The 24771-nt window shown below is 35.5% G+C and overlaps 1 protein-coding gene across 1 annotated transcript in view; it reads right to left on the reverse strand.

Annotated features, from left to right (window-relative positions):
- Positions 1-24382, reverse strand: part of LOC306882475 (neuron navigator 2-like) — a 204246-nt gene extending 179864 nt beyond the window's left edge. Inside the window, exons 1-2 of the mRNA XM_079437118.1 lie at positions 24316-24382; positions 23133-23658 (exon numbers count right to left, since the gene is read on the reverse strand). Of these exons, the coding sequence (XP_079293244.1) occupies positions 23133-23369 (237 nt within the window). The 5' untranslated portion in view covers positions 23370-23658; positions 24316-24382. The remainder of the gene's footprint in view (positions 1-23132; positions 23659-24315) is intronic.
- Positions 24383-24771: the final 389 nt, after the last annotated feature.

Here is a 24771-nt window from a genome sequence, read left to right on the forward strand (position 1 = left end):
TACAGCCACGCCATTCATCATCCGGTGAAACTGAGAAATACACAGCAACACATGATCCTATAAGGAATATGCATATGGGGAGCCAATGCCTGTGAGCAAGACCGAGCTGTATGACCTCTATCAAACTTTACGCTGTAACTTGTGAGGTCATGTTAAGAACTGCAGGGTAGGCAAATAGCATCTTTTTCTGCTTCCTTAATTTATACACTCCATCAGCCTCAGGTTGCGCCCACCCATATAAAGCTCACTTCAGTAGCCTGGAAAGTAAGTTAAGATGAATAGTAAAAGAAAACAGTAGATAATAGTCTATTATTATTCTAAAGGACTGCAGTGGCAAGACGACGCTAGGCTTGCTTTTAGACTTATGACCCAAACATAATTCTCACACTGCTTGCTTTATCAGATCTGTACTTATATTATTTCCTTTTAATGGTACTTGCTAAAGGAAAGCATAAAACGGCATAACACCCTAGCACAAACCAGCACAACCTAGAATCACCTGTGTTTCAGAACAAACAAACAAGGTTTGTGCGTCAGTCAGAATTGAATTGGGAATTTAAAAAATTCCAATGCTAAATCCTAAACTTGAAATGAATATTGAATATGCATTTGTAGGAGTTTCCCTTTCGATCTGTAAATTTATGGGAAGAGAGTATTTAAATGAATCATGCAACGCAATTTACTAAGGTTTGTGCTCATCAATACACAGGTATTTGCGCCATTACTTAACGCCCAAAAAAAGCATGTCTAGATTGCGCTGGTCATTATGAAATGAGATTGCGTTTCCCCTCCCATAAGCGCTTTTATGGAATTGTGCTCTAATGCAAATTTGCCCCGTTTAGTAAATCTGGCCCTATTTACCATTAAAGAGATAATACGCAAGCGATAACACATGAAAGCAATATACAGTATAATGTAAATGCAATAAAATGACCATGTTAAAGCAATAAACATCAGATAGATAGAACATTAAAAGTTAAAGCTACAGTGCCGTGAAAAAGTTTTTCCCCCTTCGTGTTTTTTAAATTTTTTGCATATTTGTCAAACTTAAATGATTCAGATCATCAAAACAAATTTTAATATTACACAAAGATAACCCGAGTAAATACAAAATGCAATTTTGTAATAATGATTTCATTTATTAAGGGAAAAAAAGCTGTCCAAACCTGCCTGGCCCTACGTGAAAAAGTCATTGAAAAAGTAAATCTAATCACTGGTTGTGCCACCCTTTACAGCAACAACTGCAATCAAGCGTTTAGTCTTTTTTGGCCCACTCTTCTTTGCAGAATTGTTTAAATTCAGTTTAAATTCAGCCACATTGGAGGGTTTTCGAGCATGAATGGACTGTTTAAGGTCATGCCACAGCATCTCAATCGGATTTAAGGCCGGACTTTGACTTGACCACTCCAAAACCATAATTTTACAGATCCTGAGCAGCACTGACAAGCATCTGATCTTGTAAAATGTGTGGTAAGTACTGTTGCTCCATAATATAAACATAGTTTGTGCGATCACGTCTCTTGAAAGTGAAACTATAACGCGATCCACCGATCGTTCAAAAGCGGTTTCAATGCCTCGCATATTAATAACGACTCTGTGATGCCCGCATTTTATATACAGTATAATTACCCGACGATATTCTGCGAGAGAAAGTATTTAAATAAATATTTTCCTCCCTGTGTTTCCTTCTTGCTGTGAGCTACTGAAATGAGCCACACCGTGACAGCCAATCAGAGCAGAGCTCAACATTGAGCAGCACTGTGAAACAGCCAATCAGAGCAGAGCTCAACATTGAGCAGCACTGTGAAACAGCCAATCAGAGCAGAGCTCATTATTATTCATGACCATGCCAAATAAGCCAATAACAGACCGTTTCATTCTAGGGACAAATCCTAGGGTTGTAAATGGACATGTAAAATAGTTTCTGGAGATTTTTTGCCTTTACCTAAGCCACATACCTTCTATGTAGATATCAGACAACAATTTAAAAACTGATAAAGAGCTGATAAAATGTAAAAACTGTAACTTGAATGTCGCTTTGGATAAAAGCATCTGTTAAATGCATAAATGTAAATGTAAATTTAAAATACTGTATCAATGCATTCTATGGCAACTTTAAGTGTGACAAATATGCAAAAAAAAAAAACAAACGGAAGGAAGGGGGCAAAAACCTTTTCACGGCACTGTATAAAAAAAAACTATAGACAGGTAAAATTTATTAATAAAGATTATCGTATTAAACAATATGATTAAAACAATAAAGCAATGAACGGATAGGCCTAGATCAGAAAAGAGCGTTAAACGACAGAATGTTAAAGTGGTAAAAAAAAAAAAATACAGAATGTTAAATTGACAAAATGCTAAAACAATAGACCGTTAAAGTGATAGACTGTTACAGCAATAAAACATTATATACCGTTAAAGCAATAGACAAAAGCAATAAAGAGAGCCTCTTGTTGATTCATTCTAGGAGAGTAAACTACTGAAGTGTTCTCATATCATTCCTCTGCTGCGCATTTGTCAAAGCAAAATACAACAGCAGCTGTAATTTTAAAACAAGCTTATATATGCTGAAAAAAAGTTGAGAGGGAAAGCCTGTTATCCTGCAGTACTGGTTGTGGGACTTTCATCATATGAAACACGGTTAAGGCCTAAGCATATTAGATTCTCCTGCAGCTCTGAGAAAGATATGATCTCCAATATAAAGTTATAAACGACAAAGTGTGGTGAGCTTTCACACTGATACACTCCAGTCATCAATCCTGCTCCCTACATGGCACAAGACAAGACTCCTGATTGGCTGGCTGTGAGGGTGCCCCAGTAAACAAGGCTTCCTATTGGCTGCAGGAATGTTCTTCATTAAAAGATTCCGTGGACGAGGGGTTGACCTTAAATGGGCTGCAGAGCATTCTTATGATAAATGAGTATGAAAATATAAGCCCACCTTCCCCCAATATTATTTCTTCATAAAAAGAGAAGAAAAACAATGCAAGGAGGAAAATAGCTCACATATTTGGTATTAAGACGGGAAGAAATATGGGTTACAGAAAGTTGAGTGTCTTCTTAAAGGGATAGTTCACCCAAAAATGAAAACGGTATCATTTACAAACTCTTGTATCATTTCAAACCTTTATTACATTTTTCTTCTGTGCAACACTAAAGAAGACATTGGAAAAATGCCAGTTTTTTTTTTTTTCTCCGTCCATACAGACAAGACAGACAAAAACAGTTACTTTTTTGTGTTGAAAGTCTTAAAGGTTTGAAATGACATGATGACGTGTTGATTGGTAACTTTTAAATCAGCGTATTTTTATTTTTGCATTGTGGGATACTCTATACTAAATAGTTTGCTACAATTGTAGCATTCACACTATTAACTACTAACACAAATGTAGTATCTGATTTAATAAATTAATAATACATAAAAATATATAATATTAAATGCTGTTATTAATGATCCAATTTCACAATAACAATGCCATAACTTGACCGTCTCATAAAATAATGAGTAAAGAAAAAGATAAAATCATGGCTGATATTATATACTTTTGGTTCATTCATCACACTAGAAAGAAGGTTAACTTAAGCACATTGCATTATGGGATAGTGCATACTGAAAAGTTTGCTACAACTGTATAGTGCACATTTATTATGATACATGTTAATTACAATATATAAAAATGTATAACATAAATACTGTTATTTGTAATCCAATTTGATGTTAATAATAGCTTTAGAGTCTCATAAAAACAAGTCAAGAAAAAATGAATTATTTAATGGTTTTGAATTATTAATTAAGCACACTGCATTGTGGGATACTGCATACGGTGTAGTTTGCTACGGTTATATACCACACATGACAAATGTAGTAGGTCATCTTCATATTTGTTACATACAAAAGATTCACAAACTTTGCCCAAATTTCCAAACAGTTTAGAGATGCCTCCACTGAAGGCCTCGCTCTGAAGAGATTCCCAGTCCCTTGGGAAAGTGTAAATAACAGAATCAATCTGGGAGGTTTTGAGACGGTGTGTCTCTGGAGGGGGAAGTCACACCTGGAGGTACTGAAGCATCAGTAGACGGTGCTGAGCTTGTGCCAGAAGCCTGCAGGGGCATCGAGACCCCATGTGGTGCCATATTCATTTCACAATCACTCCCACACACATTCACAATGCTGGTGTTTTCTTACATGTTCTGCACTGTGTGAAGCACTGTACGGGGCAGATGATAAAACAGTAGGAGGAAATCCCATTCATTCCTCGTCTTGCACGAAACACTGCAGTCGGCATGTCTCACAAAAGCTTTGAAGCACCTGTGAAATTGTTAACAGTGTTTAGAGGTGGCAATTAAACCTCAGTAGACGGTGAGTTAGTACTTACAAAACATGATCTTTGTAGAAAAGTGCATTTAGATATAAAAGGTAACCTCATGACACCTATCAAATAAATATTTTGCATAAAGAAATGTAATCTACTATAAAGACCCTTAGAATTTTACTGATATACAGATATATATATATATATATATATATATATAAAAAAAACATCTTTATGCAAAATAAGATTTCTTTTTCAGCATTTTTAATAAACTTTTTTTTATTAAATTTCTCAATTAATTTATAATTTATAAATAGTGGCAACACAATGAATATGATGTAAAAAACAATAGTTGTAAAATACATTTAACTAAGAATATGTTTATTTCACATTACAGTAATAAGAACTGGGGGATGTGCTGAAAATAATGGCATAATGCAAAAAATCTGTTCTATGTGTAGTACACTTTATTTTCACATTTCTATAATGCATATAATAATATTTCAAATATTATATTTTATTTATACATGTTATTATTTGATATCATATATTCAAATAAGCATATAATAAACTATAATAATAGACTTTATTTATAGTACACGTCCTTCAAACTTTTTTTTTTTTCTTTTTCTAATGCAAAATATATTTATTTAATTTATTTAAATGTATTTAGAGTTTGTGTAAAATGCGACCTTGAGATTCATCCAGAAGGACCAAATCTTTTCTGAGAGGACTGAGTAGCAGTCCCATAAAAATGTAAAAAATATTATGAATAAAGAGAACAATGTCAGTAATATCAACATAAGCAGTCCAATGGTTTGAGGAATATGACAAGATATGAATCCTAATAGAAACTGTATAATCTAAACAATAGTAAAACCCCTTTTTATCTACTTGTGTGGGCTGACCGTGACTGGCTTAAACCTTAAATCAAAGATATAATATACGTCATTATATACACTGCCCTCCAAAAGTTTGGAAACGCCCTAGGTAAGTGGGGTTTTGGACAATATTGGCATGAATCCTTTTTAATTTGTGATAATTTTGCACTCATAAGGGACAACACAAACTACGAAAACATATTTTATTACATAAACAGTTTATACATAGAAAAAAACTAAAATTTTCGATTCATCAAAATATCCACCATTAGCAGCTATTACAAATCTGCATAATCTGGGCATCCGAGCTGTCAGATTATTCAAACATTGACTTGATACTGTATATTACCACATATTTGTATACTAAACATCGTATCTTTGAAGCGATTGTGTTGCATAACTCAGTATTTTCACTCTTAGTGCAATAAGTGTATACCGCGGTATCCAGTGGTGTCCTGATGCAACCTCAGTGGTTTGTGTGCTGTTACTGCACTCAGACAAGCCTGAATGTCTCATGGAGAAATATGGAGCAGGATCTCTGTCTGCAGACACACTGACTCACTGAACCTCATCATGTAATGCTGAGCGTCTCTGTAATAAATCACACACAGAGGAGCATTCCCACACTACAGGAGCTTACTTTTAAGAGATAGCGTGTCTGTATCAGAGCCCATGTGAGTGTGGAGGAGAGGAATAGGGGACATATCGCTTTCAAAGATCACAGTCTCAGATTGGCGAGTTGCTGTGCAGAGCCTGAAGGTGACCTCCAAGCTCTAATAACCACACACACACACACACACACACACACACACTCAGTATAAGAGACTGTGAGGTCTGACAGCATTCTGTCTATACATTCAAAATACAACATGGCCTCAAGTGTCTTGCTTTTATAAAATGGGACATAAATAAATAAACATATACAGCAATATTAATCAAGTTCCATGTTTCAGCTACCATATATAATCCCTGACATTTAAACAGCGATTTTTGTCATACGTTTCAAAAGCTAGTGCACTGCCTTGCTGTCTTGTTGCTTACATGAGCAGCAAATCAACATATTAGAATGATTAGAAGACTCATGTGACACTGAAGACTGGAGTAATGATGCTGAAAATTCAGTTGTGTCTTCACAGAAATAAATGACATTTTAAAATATATTAAAACAGAAAACATGTTTATCAAATCACAATAATATTTCACATTATTCCAGTTTTTACTGAATTTTTGACCAAATAAATGCAGCCTTAGTGAGAAACATTTTTGAACGGTAGTACATATCAAACAGAAATATTGGGGAAAATTGACAATTTTTAATTAGATTGGGCTATTCGATCAATAGCTATTGCCACTAAATTAAATATATTTATTATCTACATTTCAGCTCTCAATTTGTGTTTCTACACTAACCTTGCCACCATGCATTGCTGTGAAATGCAATTAGAAAGCTGCATAATTTTGTTCTCATCAGAAGTGCATCTAGGATGCCTTAAAATGGTGTTAAGATAGGCAGCTCACTATAGTTTTGAACAGAGAGAGAAATTAGTCTGCCTCTTATCTACAAATCATTACACACTATCCTGTGCTAGGGTTGCAAACACTATCATTTCCTTATCACTATCCGAACTGGAGCGGAATTACACACACACACACACACACACACACAAGCACACACACACACACACACGTGTGCACTTTACCAGTCTAAGCGTTTCTGAAGCTGTTATATCCATGCACATGAGCTCAATGAGAGAGAAAAGCGGTTGAGCAGCATTTTAACATCAAGTTCACTGGCACTGAAAGATATGAGCATCCCTAACCATGCACATAAATATCCATAACTAGACAAATACCACAAACAAACATTTACTGCACACAACACATGGTTTACTTACAAATTAACGGGTATAAGACAAATACATTTTCTAATGCTATATTATTCAAGCTTAACGTGTTTAATCCAGAATACAAAACTGTGAACTGCAATCTCCCACAATGCAATCTGATCAGAATGAAGCGTTGTAAAATGTAAACACCTCCGTATGAATTTCTGTCACCTCTGATTATAACACAATCATTCACATGTCTCTTACAGGACGGGTGAGAACTCCTCACAGCCAATAAATTAACATAATTTTACATTCAATTACCATGAACAATTTAAAGCATTTTTCCAGAGCGTCCAGTGCTTGTAATGTGATTAGGATATCATCTGTTATTTCTTCTCTCTGAGAACAGACAAAGCTGAATATGTTTTTAATGGAAAGTCCTAGTTTGCCCCCATCAAAGGCAATAGAGATGCCGATCTACAACAGGGAGACAGAGCCTTAAAGACACCACTCGGCTCTGTCTGTCTTGATTAATATTTGATCAGCAGAACAGACCGGTCCTGATGCTTATTGATCTGCACTATTACCCCATGGTTATAATATCGACCAACGTTAGCAGGCGACTGCAGACACCTTCTTGATCCTGGAAGTTACTGTCAGTCAAAAATCTCATCCGAGCTCTATAAGATCAGACATTACTTTACATTATAGAAAGATTACGACATTACAGTACTCCAAAGTCCCGTCCCACAACCTGCTAATTTGGTAAGAGCCCAGAGGCACACCACCATAGTGAAGGGTCATACAATGATAGGTTGAGAGAAGACTCTGACATCAAATGAGGACAACAGCAATTTAATAGTCAATGCATAAAATTAACAAATGTACCCCCAAAATAAAAGTTTAATGAATAACAAAAATATAAATACATTTTATATAAAATAAACAAATTTAAAATAGAAATATAAATAAATATTACATAATAAATAATACATTTTCCCATGTTAAACTATTATTATAATTGTTGTTAGTAATCATGTTATTTATTTCATAAATTACTTTTGTAAATAATTTACTAATAATTTATCACTTTGAATATCATTATTGTTATTATTAAAAACTAATAAATTATCATTGCAATAGAAATGTTTTACAAAAGTATAAGTAATATGATTAAATATTACTACTACTAGTACTAATATATATATATATATATATACACAAAATTATTATATTAAATAATAATAATAATAGTAATAGTTATTCAATTCATAATTGTATGTATTGAATAGTACATTTCTATAATCATAATAAAATAATAAGAAGAAAAGTTTGTAATTATTAGTAGTAATAATAATACTACTATGATATTTATAAAAATTTGCACTATTGTTATTATTATTATTAACATAATTATAACAATAATATTGTGCCACTTGAAGTGAAGGCTTCAAGTGGCTCATCCTATTTTAATTTAGAACTCTTCATTTTATAATAAAGCATTCACTGTGGAAAAAATAATATGAGCAAATGTTAACCAATGCATCATGGAATCAATTTGCCCTTTAAAATACCATTAAGGTCTGCGGTAGATTAAATCTAAGTGCATTAGAGCAGAGATTTTAATTAAGCATTGTTTTCGCTTGTATTTGCAGCTAATGTTGTTGTGTGTTTGACTCCCCATTCCTTTTTCTGCTGTGGAGGGCTATTAATGGTTAAGATTACAACACCAGAACGTCCTTGAGCTCCCGGCAGGACGGCCCCTCCTCTCTGTGCGAAGACAAGCTCTTCTAAGCAAGAAAATGGCCTGGATTAAGACGAGGACATGATAGACCTGTTCTGCAGATCGGTGTGGCCAAAGCCTATTGTTAAAAGCTCAGAGAACCCACCTGACCCTTCACCTCAAAGGGTTTTCTATTACAGATCTAAAAGGTATAAAAATGCAGGACTCACCAAATATACAGGTTTGGGCCATGCTATGATCACATAAACCACTCTGGAGATGGTGGGTGGGTATTAAGGCTTCATTTCACAGAGATCTTTGCTTAGAGTTCAACATGGGTGTCAGCATTAGTACAGGATACTAGCACTTACACAATTTGATTTGAAAGTGGGTTGAGGGCAAACATATATGTGCTCTCATTCGAGCAAAGCAACATCCCACGCATGCACACCAACACATATATATCACATACTCATCATCATGCATGCAGTCAATAAAACTAATCTCCACTGACCACGCAACAACACTAAGGTCACCTGAATCCACATATGAAAACATGATCTGTATATTTTCTAAAGAAAAAAAAGATGAAGGGTGGATGGTTGCCAAGGAATTGCAGTTGATAGGAAGAGAAAGCTATCTATCTGTCTATCCATCCATCATTACCCTTCTATCCATCATCTGTCCATCCAACAGCATTGTTATTGTTAACTAAATCTAAAACTTAAAAAAAAAAAAATATCTTTGGTCAATGAAATAAAATATAAATACTACATGAAAACTTAAAACAAAAAATTTAAATAAAGCTATATAGAAATATAAAAAAATAAATAAAAATGACAAAAGCACATACAATTACTAATCCTTGAACTAAACTTACAATAGTTTAGTTTAAATAGTACAATAAATAAACAATTCTAAAATAACATTGATCTCTAAGGTCTATAAACCTTCAAACATCAGAGATTTAACATATTTAAGCAAACATTTACAGTTGTCTTAAACTTTGCTTTTCTAGTTAAAACTAGAAATTTCTGTGAATTGCTTTCAATTTCAGTTAATTACTATTACATTCATATTTGAAATCTGGCATCCTGTTTGCTACCTCAATTCAAATTCAAGAATTCTAAAAGGCATTCTCAATTAAATTCTGCATGCTTTGACAAACCCTATCTATAATAAAAGCCCATCTCTATAATATTCTGGTCTCTAGATATGGCATAGGTCTATGGGCAATGTTAAGATCTCAAAACAGTAATATCAATTAGAAACGAATACACTTGATTCCCAGTGGAAAACGAATGGGTTTGTTTGTGCATGTTATGACAAATTAGATCGTATCAAATCTGCAATTAATATGAATCATTAGCATTCATCCCACCAGCACTCAAAACAACATTTAAATGGCAAAGCAGATAAATTGGCTTTGTGAATCCAGAGGAAAAACTCATTTATCCCTAAACACAAGTATCTCGAATTGTTCAAAAGTATGAGTATCCTGCTAATACACAATCAAATTCAAAAAAACCATATGGTGAAGGAACCAACTGTGGACATGTTGTGAGGAAATCAAGGGTCTTCAGGCAACAGCGTCAATGGCTGGGCAGAGCCGCTCAAGGCTGTGATCAATAGCAGCAGAATGTGAATATTGATTACGTGTGTGTTTTATGAGAAGCAGGGTTACAGGCCGTTGGGGATTGGAGGTAATGAGAATAGAATGGTGCTCATATGAAGGCAGTACGGGGTTACTGTAGCTAATTAATCCCCCGTGTGTTGTCTTTTGACTGCTCCATATGTGATACTTCCAGTTACTCGCTCTCATCTGGGGAAATTCCATCAATTATGGGATTTGGGTGAGGGAGAAGGCCCCGGGGAGAGGGATTCTGGGTGAAGCATGCCAGAGGAGATCACGTACACACGCACAGATGCTCTACAGGAGTAATAGACTGGATGAAAGTAGGTGAACAGGGAACACCTGCCAAGAGGCAACTGGAATTTGGATCAGGTTAGAGAGGTTCCAGGTGCTTTATGAAGAAAAACTCAATCTCACGTTCTGAGTTCAAGCAAAGGTTCGTGAGATCATGTGCACGGCCTACATGCAATAATCCTGACCAGTTTTTTCCAAAATGCCTGTTATGATTATAGACCGCATTAAACCGTATTCACAACACATTTAGCTTCTAGAATGTGATATATTTCAAAGTGAAACTGAATATTTAGTGGGAAATAATGACAGGCATGCAAAACCAGCTAGACAAAGGACACTGTATCAGCATATCATTCAAAGGGTTTTTTTTTTCTTTTTTTGACAGTAAAATGACAGTAAAACATTTAAATTTCCAAAAAATGCTGTTCGTTTGAACTTTCTATTCATCAAACAGTCTTGGGAAAAAAATAATCACAGTTTCCACAAGAATATTAAGCAGTACAACTGTTTTCATCAATGGTAATAAGAAGAAATGTTTCTTGAGCAGTAAATCAGCATATTAGAATGATTTCTGGAGGATCGTGTGACACCGAAGACTGGAGTAATGATGTTGAAAATTCACCTTTGCATCACAGGAATAAATTACATTTTAAAATGTAATTTAAAATGTAACATTTTTTAAATTATAATAACATTTCTCAATATAATTGTTTTTTTTCTGAACTTTTCTGTTTTGAACAAATACATGCAGCCTTGGTGAGCATAAGAGAATTCTTTCAAAACATATTTTTAAATGTTTATATATAAAACTCTAACCCTACTTCACTAATCTTTCTGGGTCAAACCATTCCCAACTATTTTTCCTCATTCACATGGTCACATCAGAATAAAATACATTTTATTTCAAAGGCAAAGTATTCATATTTTTATAACAATGTAGACTATATTTTTTATATTTCTTCCCATTAATGAACTGAGGACAATAAGACGGCAGACAATTAAGAAATTAAAGTGCCAATTTTTTTATTTCATGTTGACTTTAACAAGAACAGACTGAGAGAACTATGCTCTGAGATAACCAGTAAGCTGCACAAACCAATTTTCCTTCTTTCTTTTTTTCATACTTTTCTTTTCAGTATAAAAGCAAATACTCTTGGGATTCTGCAATATCTTCTTTTGTGTTCTGCCGAAGAAAGAAAAGCAAAGGTTTGGAGGGACATGAATCAGAGTAAATAATAATCTGAATTTTTAGGTCAACTATTCTTTTAACATATCCATATGCATTTGCAACATCTAATGTATGTTTAAGTCTACTCTATATTTCTATTCTTGGTCACTAACACAGGTGGAACGGCTTTTAACAGAAGGATTTTAATGGATTTACCCATAAATGCCTCGTTCTAGACAGGAATCAATGAGTGCTTTTCAAGCCCGTCTGCAACATGAGTATCTGGCCCTCGGGTGCGACCTCTCACTCATTCACATTCACAAAAATACACACACACTCCCACCTCAGCAGAGGTGCATTATAATGCTGCACGTCTCTCAGGTAGAACAGAGGCCAATGGGTGACAGGAAAATCATTCAGTGATTCATTCCACCTCATTCTCTGTAGATTACATGGTGGAGGGAGCTCACATAAACGACTGATGATAGGGGTTTTCTACAGAAAATTCTACAGATGGGTAGATGCTCACAAAAGAGTACATGTTGTACCTTTTAAACAAACCAATAAATAATATATGTAAACACCATTGGTATATGTATTCATTCAGTACCATGCTATATATCAAAATTCGTATACCACTACCCTACCATTATTTCTAAGAATAATTTTAATAAAGATTTAAGACAGCGAAAAAGGTTTGGACATCAGAAATAATTTTCTAAATCTGTCATTTATTCCAATGTTATCACTGTATGTGCTATGCAAATTCAATTCTAGATCTTATGACCTGCTGATTCTCTTCATGTTTCCTCATTCCTTGATTATTGCTGCAGCAATATTACAATTTTAATGCGATAAGCTGATAATAATTTCTTTCATGTTATGGTTGACAGTGGATAAATTAGTGATACTAATTTTGTAATATTTTGTCTAAAATTTTAACTAATATCACCAATTTCATATGTCACATGTGAATTTTAAGCTTCACAACATTGTAATGTACAGCATGAAAACTGGATATTTATTATGAGACTCGCTGAAAATGACATTTAACAGTGTTTTTAAAGATTAGATGATGGCAAAGGTCATCTAAGTATATTAAATGAGCATGCACAATTAAATATCCTAAAATCGGCCACTATTGTTAAAATGAAAAAAAAAAGAATAATCAAATATCAGCCTACAACCAATATGGTACATTGTGCATCCAATTTACAAAGTGGCAAAAATTGAATGTAAATATTAAGAATTTACACTCTTGAATGGACAGTTCACTCAAAAATGAAAACTCTATTACGATTTCCTCAACCTCATGTCATTCCAAACCGCTAAGCATTTCTTTAGTATGTGGAATAAAAAAAGAAGTTAGTAAGGAAAATACTTCAGTGTTTTTAGTTCAATCAACGGGTCCAAAACAAAGACTGTTATTGCTCATTATATGGGCAAAAATAGTTGAAAGATTCTTCAAAATATCTTCTGTGGTGCTCTGCAGAAGAAGAAAAGAGTCATGAGGGTGAGTAAATGATGACAGAATTTTAATTTTTTGAGTGAACTATCTTTTCAAATTTAAGCATTTAGTTTTGAACCGGACAAAAGTGAAAATGTTGTTAAAAGCACCAAAGTGAACAACACAGGAGATTTGTTATTCCAGCACAAGGATCGATTTTTGTAAAAATGTAGAAAATCTATAAGGATTTCATACAGCGGAGTGAGAAAACAAGTAACCACTTTTCCATTTGGCTTGAGAAAGGCCAGCAAAGCCTGTGCCATTGCTCATTGTCACCTCAGAAAACCCATTTCCCACAGCCCTAAAGGAAACTGCGGCTCGACATTTTTTATACAACATATGTCACATCGCACATGCCGCCCTGACCTACAGCAACAACTGCAGTTTTTCTGTGAAGTGCCTTTCCACATTCTCCTTCGCCTCCTCTCCACCCCTCTTTGTCCCTGTGCGTGTCTGTAGCTTTGCCGATTAGGATTCAGTGCTCAAACCGCTCTTCCAAGCAGTGGCAGAAACGGGAATCTCTAGCTTTACACTGCAGGTTACAGATGGCTAGAGAGGGAAAAGACGCTTTTATCCTTCGTTATCGGTGGGAAAGCTCCTAGAGTGTAAAATTGAATTTTGATGAGATCATGTGCCATGCCAGAGCTGAAGGGGGACATTAGGGAAGAGTTTGGGAAGTGGATGAGGGCTTAAAGGAGAATACTGAAGCAGGTACCATATATCTGCAGCGGAGCAGCCCCCTGCGTGAGAGACTGAAGATAACAGCCTTAAAAACAGCTTCCAAGCACTCTGGGAAGGCAGTTCATTCACGTGCTGATGTGGGGAGAACTGTTAGTCAAGATCAGCAGGCGACTCTTGCCTCAGGCGTGTTTGGGCAGATGTGCCATGATGAATGACAGAACGTATGGCTATTTTGTCTCCATGCACAAAATCTCATTTAACATTTACATTGTGTTTACCGGAGCCTGGATGCTAGTCACAAAGGTCATACAATAAATTAAAATTGGGAATCTCATAAGCAGGTTATGGGTCTAATAATCTATTTGGAGTGTGAAAATACAATTTGGATTTAAGATGTGGTCTCATACTGACTTCTTTACAAACTACTAGTTTCTTATTTAGTCATTCACACTGGACAAATAAACATTGTTATACTACATAGCCACACGACTCTATCAGTAAGGCTAGTCATACTAAAATTACAAAATCATTTTGCATTATTATGTAAATTATTTAAATTGATTCACTTTCTAAACCAAAAAAAATAAAAAATAAATACTGTGTTTTACAATAAAAATCAAAACACACCAAAGTAGCTTACTTTTTATAGAGACACCTGAGCTTTTGTGTCTCTGACAAGTTTTGACAGATCTGGGGAAACTTTATTTGTGAAAACCCTAACAGCGAATTTATTCCTAAATGAAATTCTCAAGGGATGTTTAGCAAAAGTAAAGTTTTTTTTGCACTGCATTTTTTTTTGTTCAAAGGCAAAGCTTGACAAGAATGCAATATGACCCACAAGCGAATAGACTGTCGCAGCACAAATCACAATGACTTACAATACAGACTTACTGGATTAAAAAAGCAAATAAAAATTTGTTGAAGTATCTCCTGACATTCAATACCATTCAAAAGTTTACAGTTAGTATGATTTTTATTGTAATTTATACATTTGTTCAGCATTAAATTGATCATATGTGACAGTAAAGACATTGTTACAAAATATTACTATTTCAAGTAAATGCTGTTGATGATTGTTTTCTAAAGGAACATTGAAGACTGGACACTGAAGACTGGAGTAATGGATACTGAAAATTCAGACTTGCCGTCACAGGAATAAATTACATTTTAAAATATATTAAAAATAAAAAACAACATATATATATATTTCTATATTGGAATATATAAAACATATTCAAATAGAAAACATAGAAAACAATTATTGTAAATTGTAATAATACTTCACAATACTATTGTCATGTTGTATTTTTGGTCAAATAAATGCAGCCTTGGTGAGTTCTTTCAAACAAACGCTACACAAAATCTTAAGAACACCAAACTTTTAAATGGAAATCACTGGCTAACAGAATAGTTGTATTCTTGTTTGCACACAGAGCTTTATTACGATTCTGGTTTAATAAAATATATTTTCTTCAGAACATGTACTTAAATATGAATGGTGTTTACCAACTCTCAGAAATTATGCTAAGGTGTTGCCAGGACATTGCAATGTGCATGGTAAAGGTCCCATGAAAAAAGCTGCCAAAAAGGTCTGAAAGTTACTAAATATTGTTCTAAAGTCGCGCTCGTGTGTAGCAGACGCGGGAGCTGATGGCAGCGGGTGGTGGATATTGTTGCGGCCCGCCCAGGTAAAGTCTATGTGTGGGAAACACCGATCGTATCCAGACACAATATTTTAAACTAACCATTCGGAGACGTCCTGCTGTAGCTGCTGAGTTGCAACTTCTTCATCCGGTGCTTCTCCATCCGGATCAGATTCTGGGTCAAACTGAAAAGCTTGAACGACTGCGTGTCTACGAGCCACTGCCATACATCCACTGTCAACATTAGCGCATGGTACCGTGGCCGCAAGCTGGTTAAGGCCACACACCCACCCTCCACCTTGCCCCGCCTCTCTCCTCCTCATTAGCATTTAAAGCTACAGACACAGAAATGGCACGTCTTAAGGAAAGCTAATTGTGGGACTGGCTCGTAGTGGCTGAAATTCTGCACCAAGGCTGAATTTCGGGAACGAGACTTCAGATACAGTACTAGGGACCACTTAGGCCTATATAAAAGCATCCAAAAAACAGCATGTCATGGGACCTTTAAGGTTTTCTAAATGCGGTTGCTTGTTTTTAGCAAACACCACTAATAACAATGATCTGTATAAAACACTATAAGACTGCATTATTTCTGTGTATGACACCCCAGACAGGAACAGCATATGTAATGTGAACCCACAGTCCAAACTATATCTCATAAATTCTACATGGACCATTCTACATGGTTTATCCAGAGTCTATAGTTCATGCCATCTTAAAGGTATTGTAATGTGCCGATTATGGACATGCAGATGGCATATAATCTGATTAATCCTGTAAGAACATGCATGGCTTGTAAAGTCCATTATGTGACTCCAGTATCCATTATGTCCCAATGATGGCTCAGATCAGCAGCTTATAGCAACACAGTGAGACTCTGTAGGTTGCATCCAAGACCTAGGCGCTAGTATAGTTTAATTAAAAGACGTAGACGAGACCTACAGATATAAGACTGCTCATGCTCAGCTTCAACCTTCCAACTGGGCCTGACCACCTGTCCCCTCCCACCCGTCCCTCCATGAGGAAGAAGAGGGGACTGACAGATGGTGCTTCAGGGCCTCAGAGAGTCAGAAGCTGGTTTTTCCACCGTCCACCCTCCATCACATTCAACGGCTCATCAGTGCCACCTGCCCTGACCAACAAAAACACTTTCCCTGCATTGACATTGTTCATGGAGAACCCAACAGACCAGGATAAAAGGTCTATTGCAATTCAAAATTCAAGACAAAAATGCCCCTGCATGAGGTTTTTGTCTTATTTATTAAATGATAGAGTTAAAGCAATATCACACAAGCAAGAGTGTGATTTTTCCATAATTGATTGCGATGACAAATATGATACTGATTTTATAAAACAGTTCATTAAACCAGTAAACCAGATTTTAGACAATACTGTCAATAGTTTTTGCTCAATTTTGCCAACAAAAAAATGGTACCAAAATAATCCACAATAGAACTGCTGTGCATTTTAACAGTGCAAAGATGGATTTTGTTGATACTGATTTAAATTGATTGGTAATAAACTTACAGTGTCTTATTATTCTAAATTTAATTTATTGGTTAAATGTACGCATTTGACTTCAAAGATTGTGAATACATTAATAAGGTTTAAATAAAATGTAAAAATGCCCATGGAAATCAATTTAGGAGGGAAAATGTCACTTGGAAAAGTTAATTTCTGTCACTGCTGTAAACTAACCACCACACAGAATATGATGAATATTGGAAAGCTTCAGGAGTCATTTGCTTTATCTGCAAGATCCAAGAAAAAATAGCATTATTAACACAATAGCATTGGCTCTCATATGTTTTCCTGGGGTGAACCACTTCAACTGTACAGCCAAAAATGTGGACCATATTTCCCCCAAATCCATGCAAAACAGTTATTTCTAAAAGTTACAAATTATTCCTAGTTTAAACAACCACAGTTTGACCAATTCACCATCTCCAGTTTTCCAATTCATAAATTCAAAAGATTGCCGTTTTGCTCTTATTATATTGAAGTAAACTCGACTGCTCTTAGTGGATGAAGCTTCTGTAAATAAACTAACTATTCACCAGTTAAGAAGTTGGACCAAATCAGTTACATCAATGAACAGAGACAAATGAAATCCTTTAACAAATTAATTTTACACAGTAAGTGCATTTAATGTTACAGGCTCATTAATCAGCAGCACATTGGTGTTTCTGATCAATTTGTAATTATATATTCCAGTCTACTTTTTAAAATCAACTCTATCATTTAAACCACTTAAAAGATGTTTTTCTTAAAGGGGTCATCGGATGCAAAATTCACTTTTCAAGTTGTTTGAACAAATGTGTGTTGGAAGTGTGTGTACACATCCATCCTATAATTATAAAAATCCACCCAATGTTTTTTTTTTAATCCCTATTTTACAATCCCCTTTCTCAAATCAGGCCGTTCTGAGATTCCTGTCACAAAAATACTGCAAACAGCAACGTGCTGAAATTAAATTCTATTTAGGCACCAAAAATCAAATGAAATTCCCACAAAATTCTGCAGTGGGGGTTAATATAGTTCACTGTGCTGTACATTACAACTCTACAATATGACTGAGCTATGCAATATGATGCTATATTATACAACAAACTGTAGTATACTAAACAATGTCCTACTATACCATACAAAAATTCACTACAATACCATACAAACCATTTCACTACTATCCAATCCTCTGATCATAATACAGTGGCCTGTACTGTCATCATCAGTCAGAAACCTTATGTCTCTACTCAGATCTCTGCCGGAAGAGAGTAAGACCTTCCTCTACGGATGAGCAGTTCCTCGCAGGAGTTATTGAGATGAATTGTCAAATAGGTGTAAAAAGAGAGAGCCAAGCACAGTTCTTCTCATCTCCAGTGGAGAAATTCTGGCGGGGGGAAGGGGAGGAAAACTTGATTACGGTGATAATGGTTGGCTGTAAATAAAGAGGCCGTGACAGTCATTTTTCAATGAGCTTTCCTGCCTCACTGATATTATGTTCAATTAGACTCAGATATTTCTAGAATGGGCCAGTGGCAAATGATCAGTCAAGGCTGTCAGCAGTCTCTCTCGCTCTCTTTGCATTTCTGGGAAGGAAGCCAACATTACTAAATAAAGGTGCACAAACATATACTGTTCAAAATGGCAATTAGTGTCTTTGATGCAGTTTTAGCAGTCCAGTTAAATCTGTAACAGCCAGAACATTACTGCCAATACACTTAAATGATTAAGGATAGAGATATCGCTTGTTTGGCATATACATGCAATACAAGACAACACCATGCAAAACCGACATTTATTCCAGGAGAAAACAAAAAGGTGATTGAATATTTATAATGAATCAAGACTTGATGAAAAAGTTTAGAAGGCTCTTTCCATAAGTGTATTCTTCTTTCATCGTCTCTCAACATTTTTGCAAATATAGCCAATGACAGAGGTTTTAAAAGACTCATGAGAAAATGCTGAAAATGAAGAGAAAAAAAAAAACTTTACAAAATGTTTTACTTTTGCCAAAGTTAACATGTTAATAAAATATGTAAAATTAATACATTATTTGAATATTATTAAAATAATATTATCCAACTGAATACATTTAATACATTTTAACAGGTCAGGTATCTTTTTCTCTTTTTTTTTTTGACACTTTTATGCTATTTACAGACTATTTTATTCTAACTAAGCCAGTATTCTCTGTAAAGCTGTTTTTCCTGATTTTTTTATATTTTGCTTTCACTTTTGCGAATTAACAATTTATTTAAAAAAAAATTTATAATAATTAAAGACAAAATTGAATTTAGGAAACAACATGTTTTTGTAAAAGGACATGTGATATTATATATTAATATTTAATTGATGTTTTTGATAGTAATATTTAATAAAACTAATGATATTAATAATATTAATATTTAATAAAATAGTTCACAGCATAAATGGGGCTGTATAAATAAAAATAGTAATACGTGGTCATTATATCAGTGGATGAGAGATCATCATATTTGGGGTCATATGGCATCAAAAATTTAAAAGCATGCCATCATTCTCTCTTTACTGTCAAAATGATCCCAAAGAGTATCAATATCAAAGGCAGTGGCCTTAATAAGTCAAAACACACAGACACTTTAACACTTCAACCCTTCACACCATATGACATAATATATATATAAAGTGAAGGAGATCAAAACAAACAGTCTCTCAGCTCAAGCACAAACACACACAGGCTTCTCATCCTAATGAGAGCAATCTGATGTCCAAGATGTCACAGCCAAACAGTTTGATTTACAATTAGCGTCACTCTCCCATTCCCAATAGCACAGGAAATCTCTCCAGACATGTTTCAGAAGAAACGGTTTCTCTTGACAGGGAATCACATGCAACTGCTGATCTATGTAAAAGCTTTTTCCCTGATCTAGACATCCCATTGCAAAGAGATTGCAATTGAAATACAATTAAAAATGCATTCATATTTTTTTCACCTGTTAACATCTCACATCATATATAAACAGCATTTTGTTCCTTTTAATAAGATGTGAGATATTAAACTGTGTCTTCAGGCAAAATACTGAAGGAAATATAATAGCACTTGTCTGTTTCCACTGTGTGTGGCCTCAATAAACACAGTCTAATGTACACTACTGACACAGTAGCCATGTTAACCAACAGGAGTTCAAATTTCAAAAGCAAACCGATTCAACATATTTAAAAATCAGCTCTTTTTAGGTTATGAATCAACAGGGCAGAAATGGTGAAAAGAATAAAAACATTCTTCTGAGAACTGGCTGTTTGTGTTAGTAGCCAACCATCGCTTAAAAAACGATCTCAGGTTCTTCAGCGGTCAGAGAGTCAGTTTCAGCGGTTGATAAAACAAGCAAAAGATGAACCTGAGATTTGAAAAAACCTGTAATTTCACTGAGATTGTTTCTTTTACTTTCTAAATTAAGAAATCAAAGTAAGAGGAAATATAAAAAGTAGGCAAGTATAAATACATTAAAGCATGATCTGTTATTTAGCTAGGCTAATGTAAAAAGCAAGGGCAAAGGCATGGGGGTCTTAAAAATACATATTCTTTTGCAAGTAAGTTTTAAGTTTTCAATTGGCATTTCAGTAACCACAAAAGTAAGATTGGAAGATAGTCAAAAGAATGCGGTACATATGGTACATCACCAAAAAAGTAGACTATGTGTCATTACTTATCAAATCATCATAGATTTACATATCACAAGTGTATCACAAAAACATGATTGCACTCTAAAAATACAGCAAACTTAATTCACACACCGATAACATTAAGGGCAACCTCCGCGCTATCATTTTACCATCAATTATTCTCAAAAACAAGCTTCTTACTATAGCCATTTGCCAACTTGAATTAAAATATTTAAACAGAGGTTAAAAAAAATTAAATTCTGTGCTCATTTACCCATCCAAAGTTCACAGTAGCCATTGACTTCCACATGATTTTTTTCTGTATGGATGTCAATGGCTACTGTCAAATGGTTGGTTCTTCAAAATATCTTCTTTTGTGTTCAACAGAAGAAAAAACTCAAACTGGTTTGGAACAACCTGAGGTAGAGTAAATGATGATGACTGAATTTTCATTTCACAGGCCCCCAAAAATCACAGAATGGAATGGAAATGCAACCAAATAGCTATCCATTAAGAAACCTTCTCTTGTGCTTTGCATTGATGGTAGCAGAAAACACTTGCAGAACGCACTTTAGTTTCTCCTGAAGCCAAACAAAGCAATGCAACATTCGGAGATGCTTCTCAATATAAGCCACTATACTTTTTCAATTATATCTATTTCATTAATGTTTTATTCAGTCTCTTCATTGAGTCACCCTTCCTTCTGTCAATGAACAGAGAACAGGAGTTCACTGGCGCTTTGTCATTACCAGGCCCTAATCTAAAATTCATAGCTTCAGATTGAAAAAAAAATAAAAAATGATGTAAGCTTCACATCAACGAGCAATTCCACAATGAAGTGCGTTACCTGCTTCTCTCCCAGGAAATGTCATTTGATGAACACACGTAATCAAAAAATCAGGCCGAATAGTGGGAGAAAATCCAATTAGCCAAAGCAGAAGCAGCTCTCTCAGGAAAATCTATATAGCATGAGGTAATTGGGAAACACCTAGCATCAGATCCAGGGAGACCCCTGTTATTCCACAAACAATGGACCTTATACTGGCAGACGGATAGACCTATTCAAAACCACCGGTTTCGGTTGGCAGAGACTATTGTGCAATACAAAATACAGCGCCTCGTTCAAACTAAACAAATTACTGATTCATATCATCCTTTTGATAACTTGAATATGGAATTAGTTAAATTTTGGCTTTTATGCCAACAATCTTCTTTATGTCACGGTGTGCGTCCGTCTTAGCGAAGGCGTAGTGTCCTAACAAGAGTTCATCATGCTGGAAAATTGGAAAACAGCAGCTGTGCTTTTTGCTACTTTAATTAATTCATGTTCTACTAAAATCCCAGGTGATCAATTTTGCATATCTAATCGACTCAAACCAAAGAGGACGATGGAAAAAAGCCCATCGACCAAAAATTTCAGCAAAATGAGTCTGTATATTTTAATAGTCCTCTAAGACTCTCCTTTAAGTCTAGGCGAGAGACCAAAATGTCCCTGAAGGATCCAGCTGGGCAACCAGGAAGCCCAAGCCTCATCTACTCGCTTCACGCTAGGATTTACACCAAGCAAAACATGTCATACTTGGACAGGCAAGCAAATGGGTATCCGTTTACATGTAAAATCAGATTCCCAAAGACGGAAGTGAAACATGGGCCTTGAGGAATCTCTAAGCCAATTAGTTCGGCTCTTGAGAGCAGAATGCGCCTGAAACTGGATCGGATGCAAAGAACGCCTAGGTTTGTGATGCCTGCCCTGAAGTTATTCTGCATTACTAGTTGTTTATTTTATTATAAAACTTGCATGAGTGATAATCTGCACTGAGAGGCATTTATTTGCTTTCAAATAAAACTAAACCAAGACTCTGGCATCATTTTTCTCGTGCTTCACTGCAATAAAGTCTAAAATTATCCGCAAGCTTTGTGGTCAGCACATGCATTTGCAAGCAGTCATAAAGTAGACACACACATCTCAGCACAAGTCAATTAAGCGGCCATTGCACCTGGTGCTATGCTATTGGGCCATATGCCAAGGGACGTGCGTGGCCTCAGCTGACCATAAATCACTGGATAATGTGCAGCATTGCCAAGGTGAAAGTGTTCCAAGTGTCTACTTTAGCATGAAAATAAAACTCTAAAAATATTAAAAAGTTGCAAACAGCAATTGAGGCAACAAATCCAGACAATTATGTTTGGAAGCAGAAATGTTTAAAGGCAAATTAGGGGTGTTTAGGAAAATATCAAGCATCAAATTTAGGAAACGCTGTAGTTTTACACAAGGTATGATGCTATCTACCATCTCAAATCAAAGCACTAACCTTCTTCTGATCTTCCAGACCATGAATCACCTGCTTCCGCTTTGTGGACTGAGATGTAGACGCCTCAGCTCCCTTATCAGACATCTTCCAAAAACACTCCTTGAAGTATCCACTGCACTTCTTCAAATATAAATCCAACACTTTCCGACAGGTTCCAGTATTCCCAAATCCAAAGTCCCTATGCAACCGAGCTAATTCCCTTTGCCACAGTAATGTCCATTCATTCGTGCGATTCATTGAGTCTGGGGTAGGACAGACGTGTGATCACACCATGGTGCATCCCTTCAGATGAAGCCCAGCACGGCCGCTCTGTGACAGGCATCGAGAAGGGGGGAAGGGCCCCTGTGACCAGCGACCCCCAACTTCATAATTACACATTTCTGTATTCACAAAGTCATTTTCCCGATGATCTGAAAACATGCAAATGACACAGCGGCATGTTCTTGCAGCTTTACATCACAGCCGGGTCTTGTAAAATCCTCAAAAAGCACAAATCCAGAGATGGTACTTTTGCTCCAGGATTGGTCTTCTTTACATAAACAGGAGCACGTGGGTCAGAAGGAAACAAAACAAAGCAAATTTCATTTCATTTCAATAAAAAATGACAAAGTGAGGACAAAATAACTTACACTTCAAAAGTAACACTTAACACTAACTATTTACACCACAAGCAATATGTCATATTGTCAGATATCCAAACGAAAATGCATTATTTTTACAACTTTAATGAGAAAGACTGAGAAGCTGCTAAACAAGCGTGATTGCATACATTGATATTTATATATTATAGTTATATAATAGTATAATATATCACAATTCATCATAAAACATTCAATAAACAAAAAAAATAATAACATTTTCTCTCAATTTCTTACATATTGTGCAAGCTTGATTTCAAACAAATAACCATCTAAAGATTTGCTTTAAAATACTTTAAAACATTATTCCGACTTTTGCCATTTTAGATGCATGAATGTGGATTGAAACTCTTAGTTTAAGTAATAATATCCCTGCCATGCAGCCCCTCCTTCATAACACTCGCATTCTTACATGATTCAATATACAAATATATAATATTGAACAGCAATTCAGACCGCAACGCTTATAGATAATGTGTGACAAAGCGTAGTCAACTCCGAAGCGCTTATTTAATCACCATAATAATAATAAATAAAAGACAGACCTCACCCAAACAGGAGCGCAGAGAGTCCGCTGAGAGAGTGCACGCGGCGCGGGACCGGCGCTACAGCGGCTTCTATCCATCACATTACGTCATTCCGCGCACACTGCTCTTTTCAAGCCGCTTCATACCGGCGACCGTCTCCATAGAAACGGCCACAGCGAACGCGTACAGTGGCACCTAGCGGCAGACGACGGAAGTGTCGCAAGCGATAATCTGACAATGTACTGTGCTGCAAGAATAACATGACTGGGCTAGATTCGTTTCATATTCAATAGTTAGATCTCATACACTTCAATGCGAGAAAAGATGGGGGAAAAAACATAAAATTTGCAAGTAAATGTTCGCGCTCACGTCATTCTAATATGCTGATTACACAAAACATTTCTTCTTATTATTATCAATGTTGAAAACACTTGTGCTGCTATACATTTTTATATAAACCATGATGTACTAGCA

This window comes from Barbus barbus (genome assembly GCF_936440315.1).
Source record: "Barbus barbus genome assembly, chromosome: 2".
Lineage (NCBI taxonomy): Eukaryota > Metazoa > Chordata > Actinopteri > Cypriniformes > Cyprinidae > Barbus > Barbus barbus.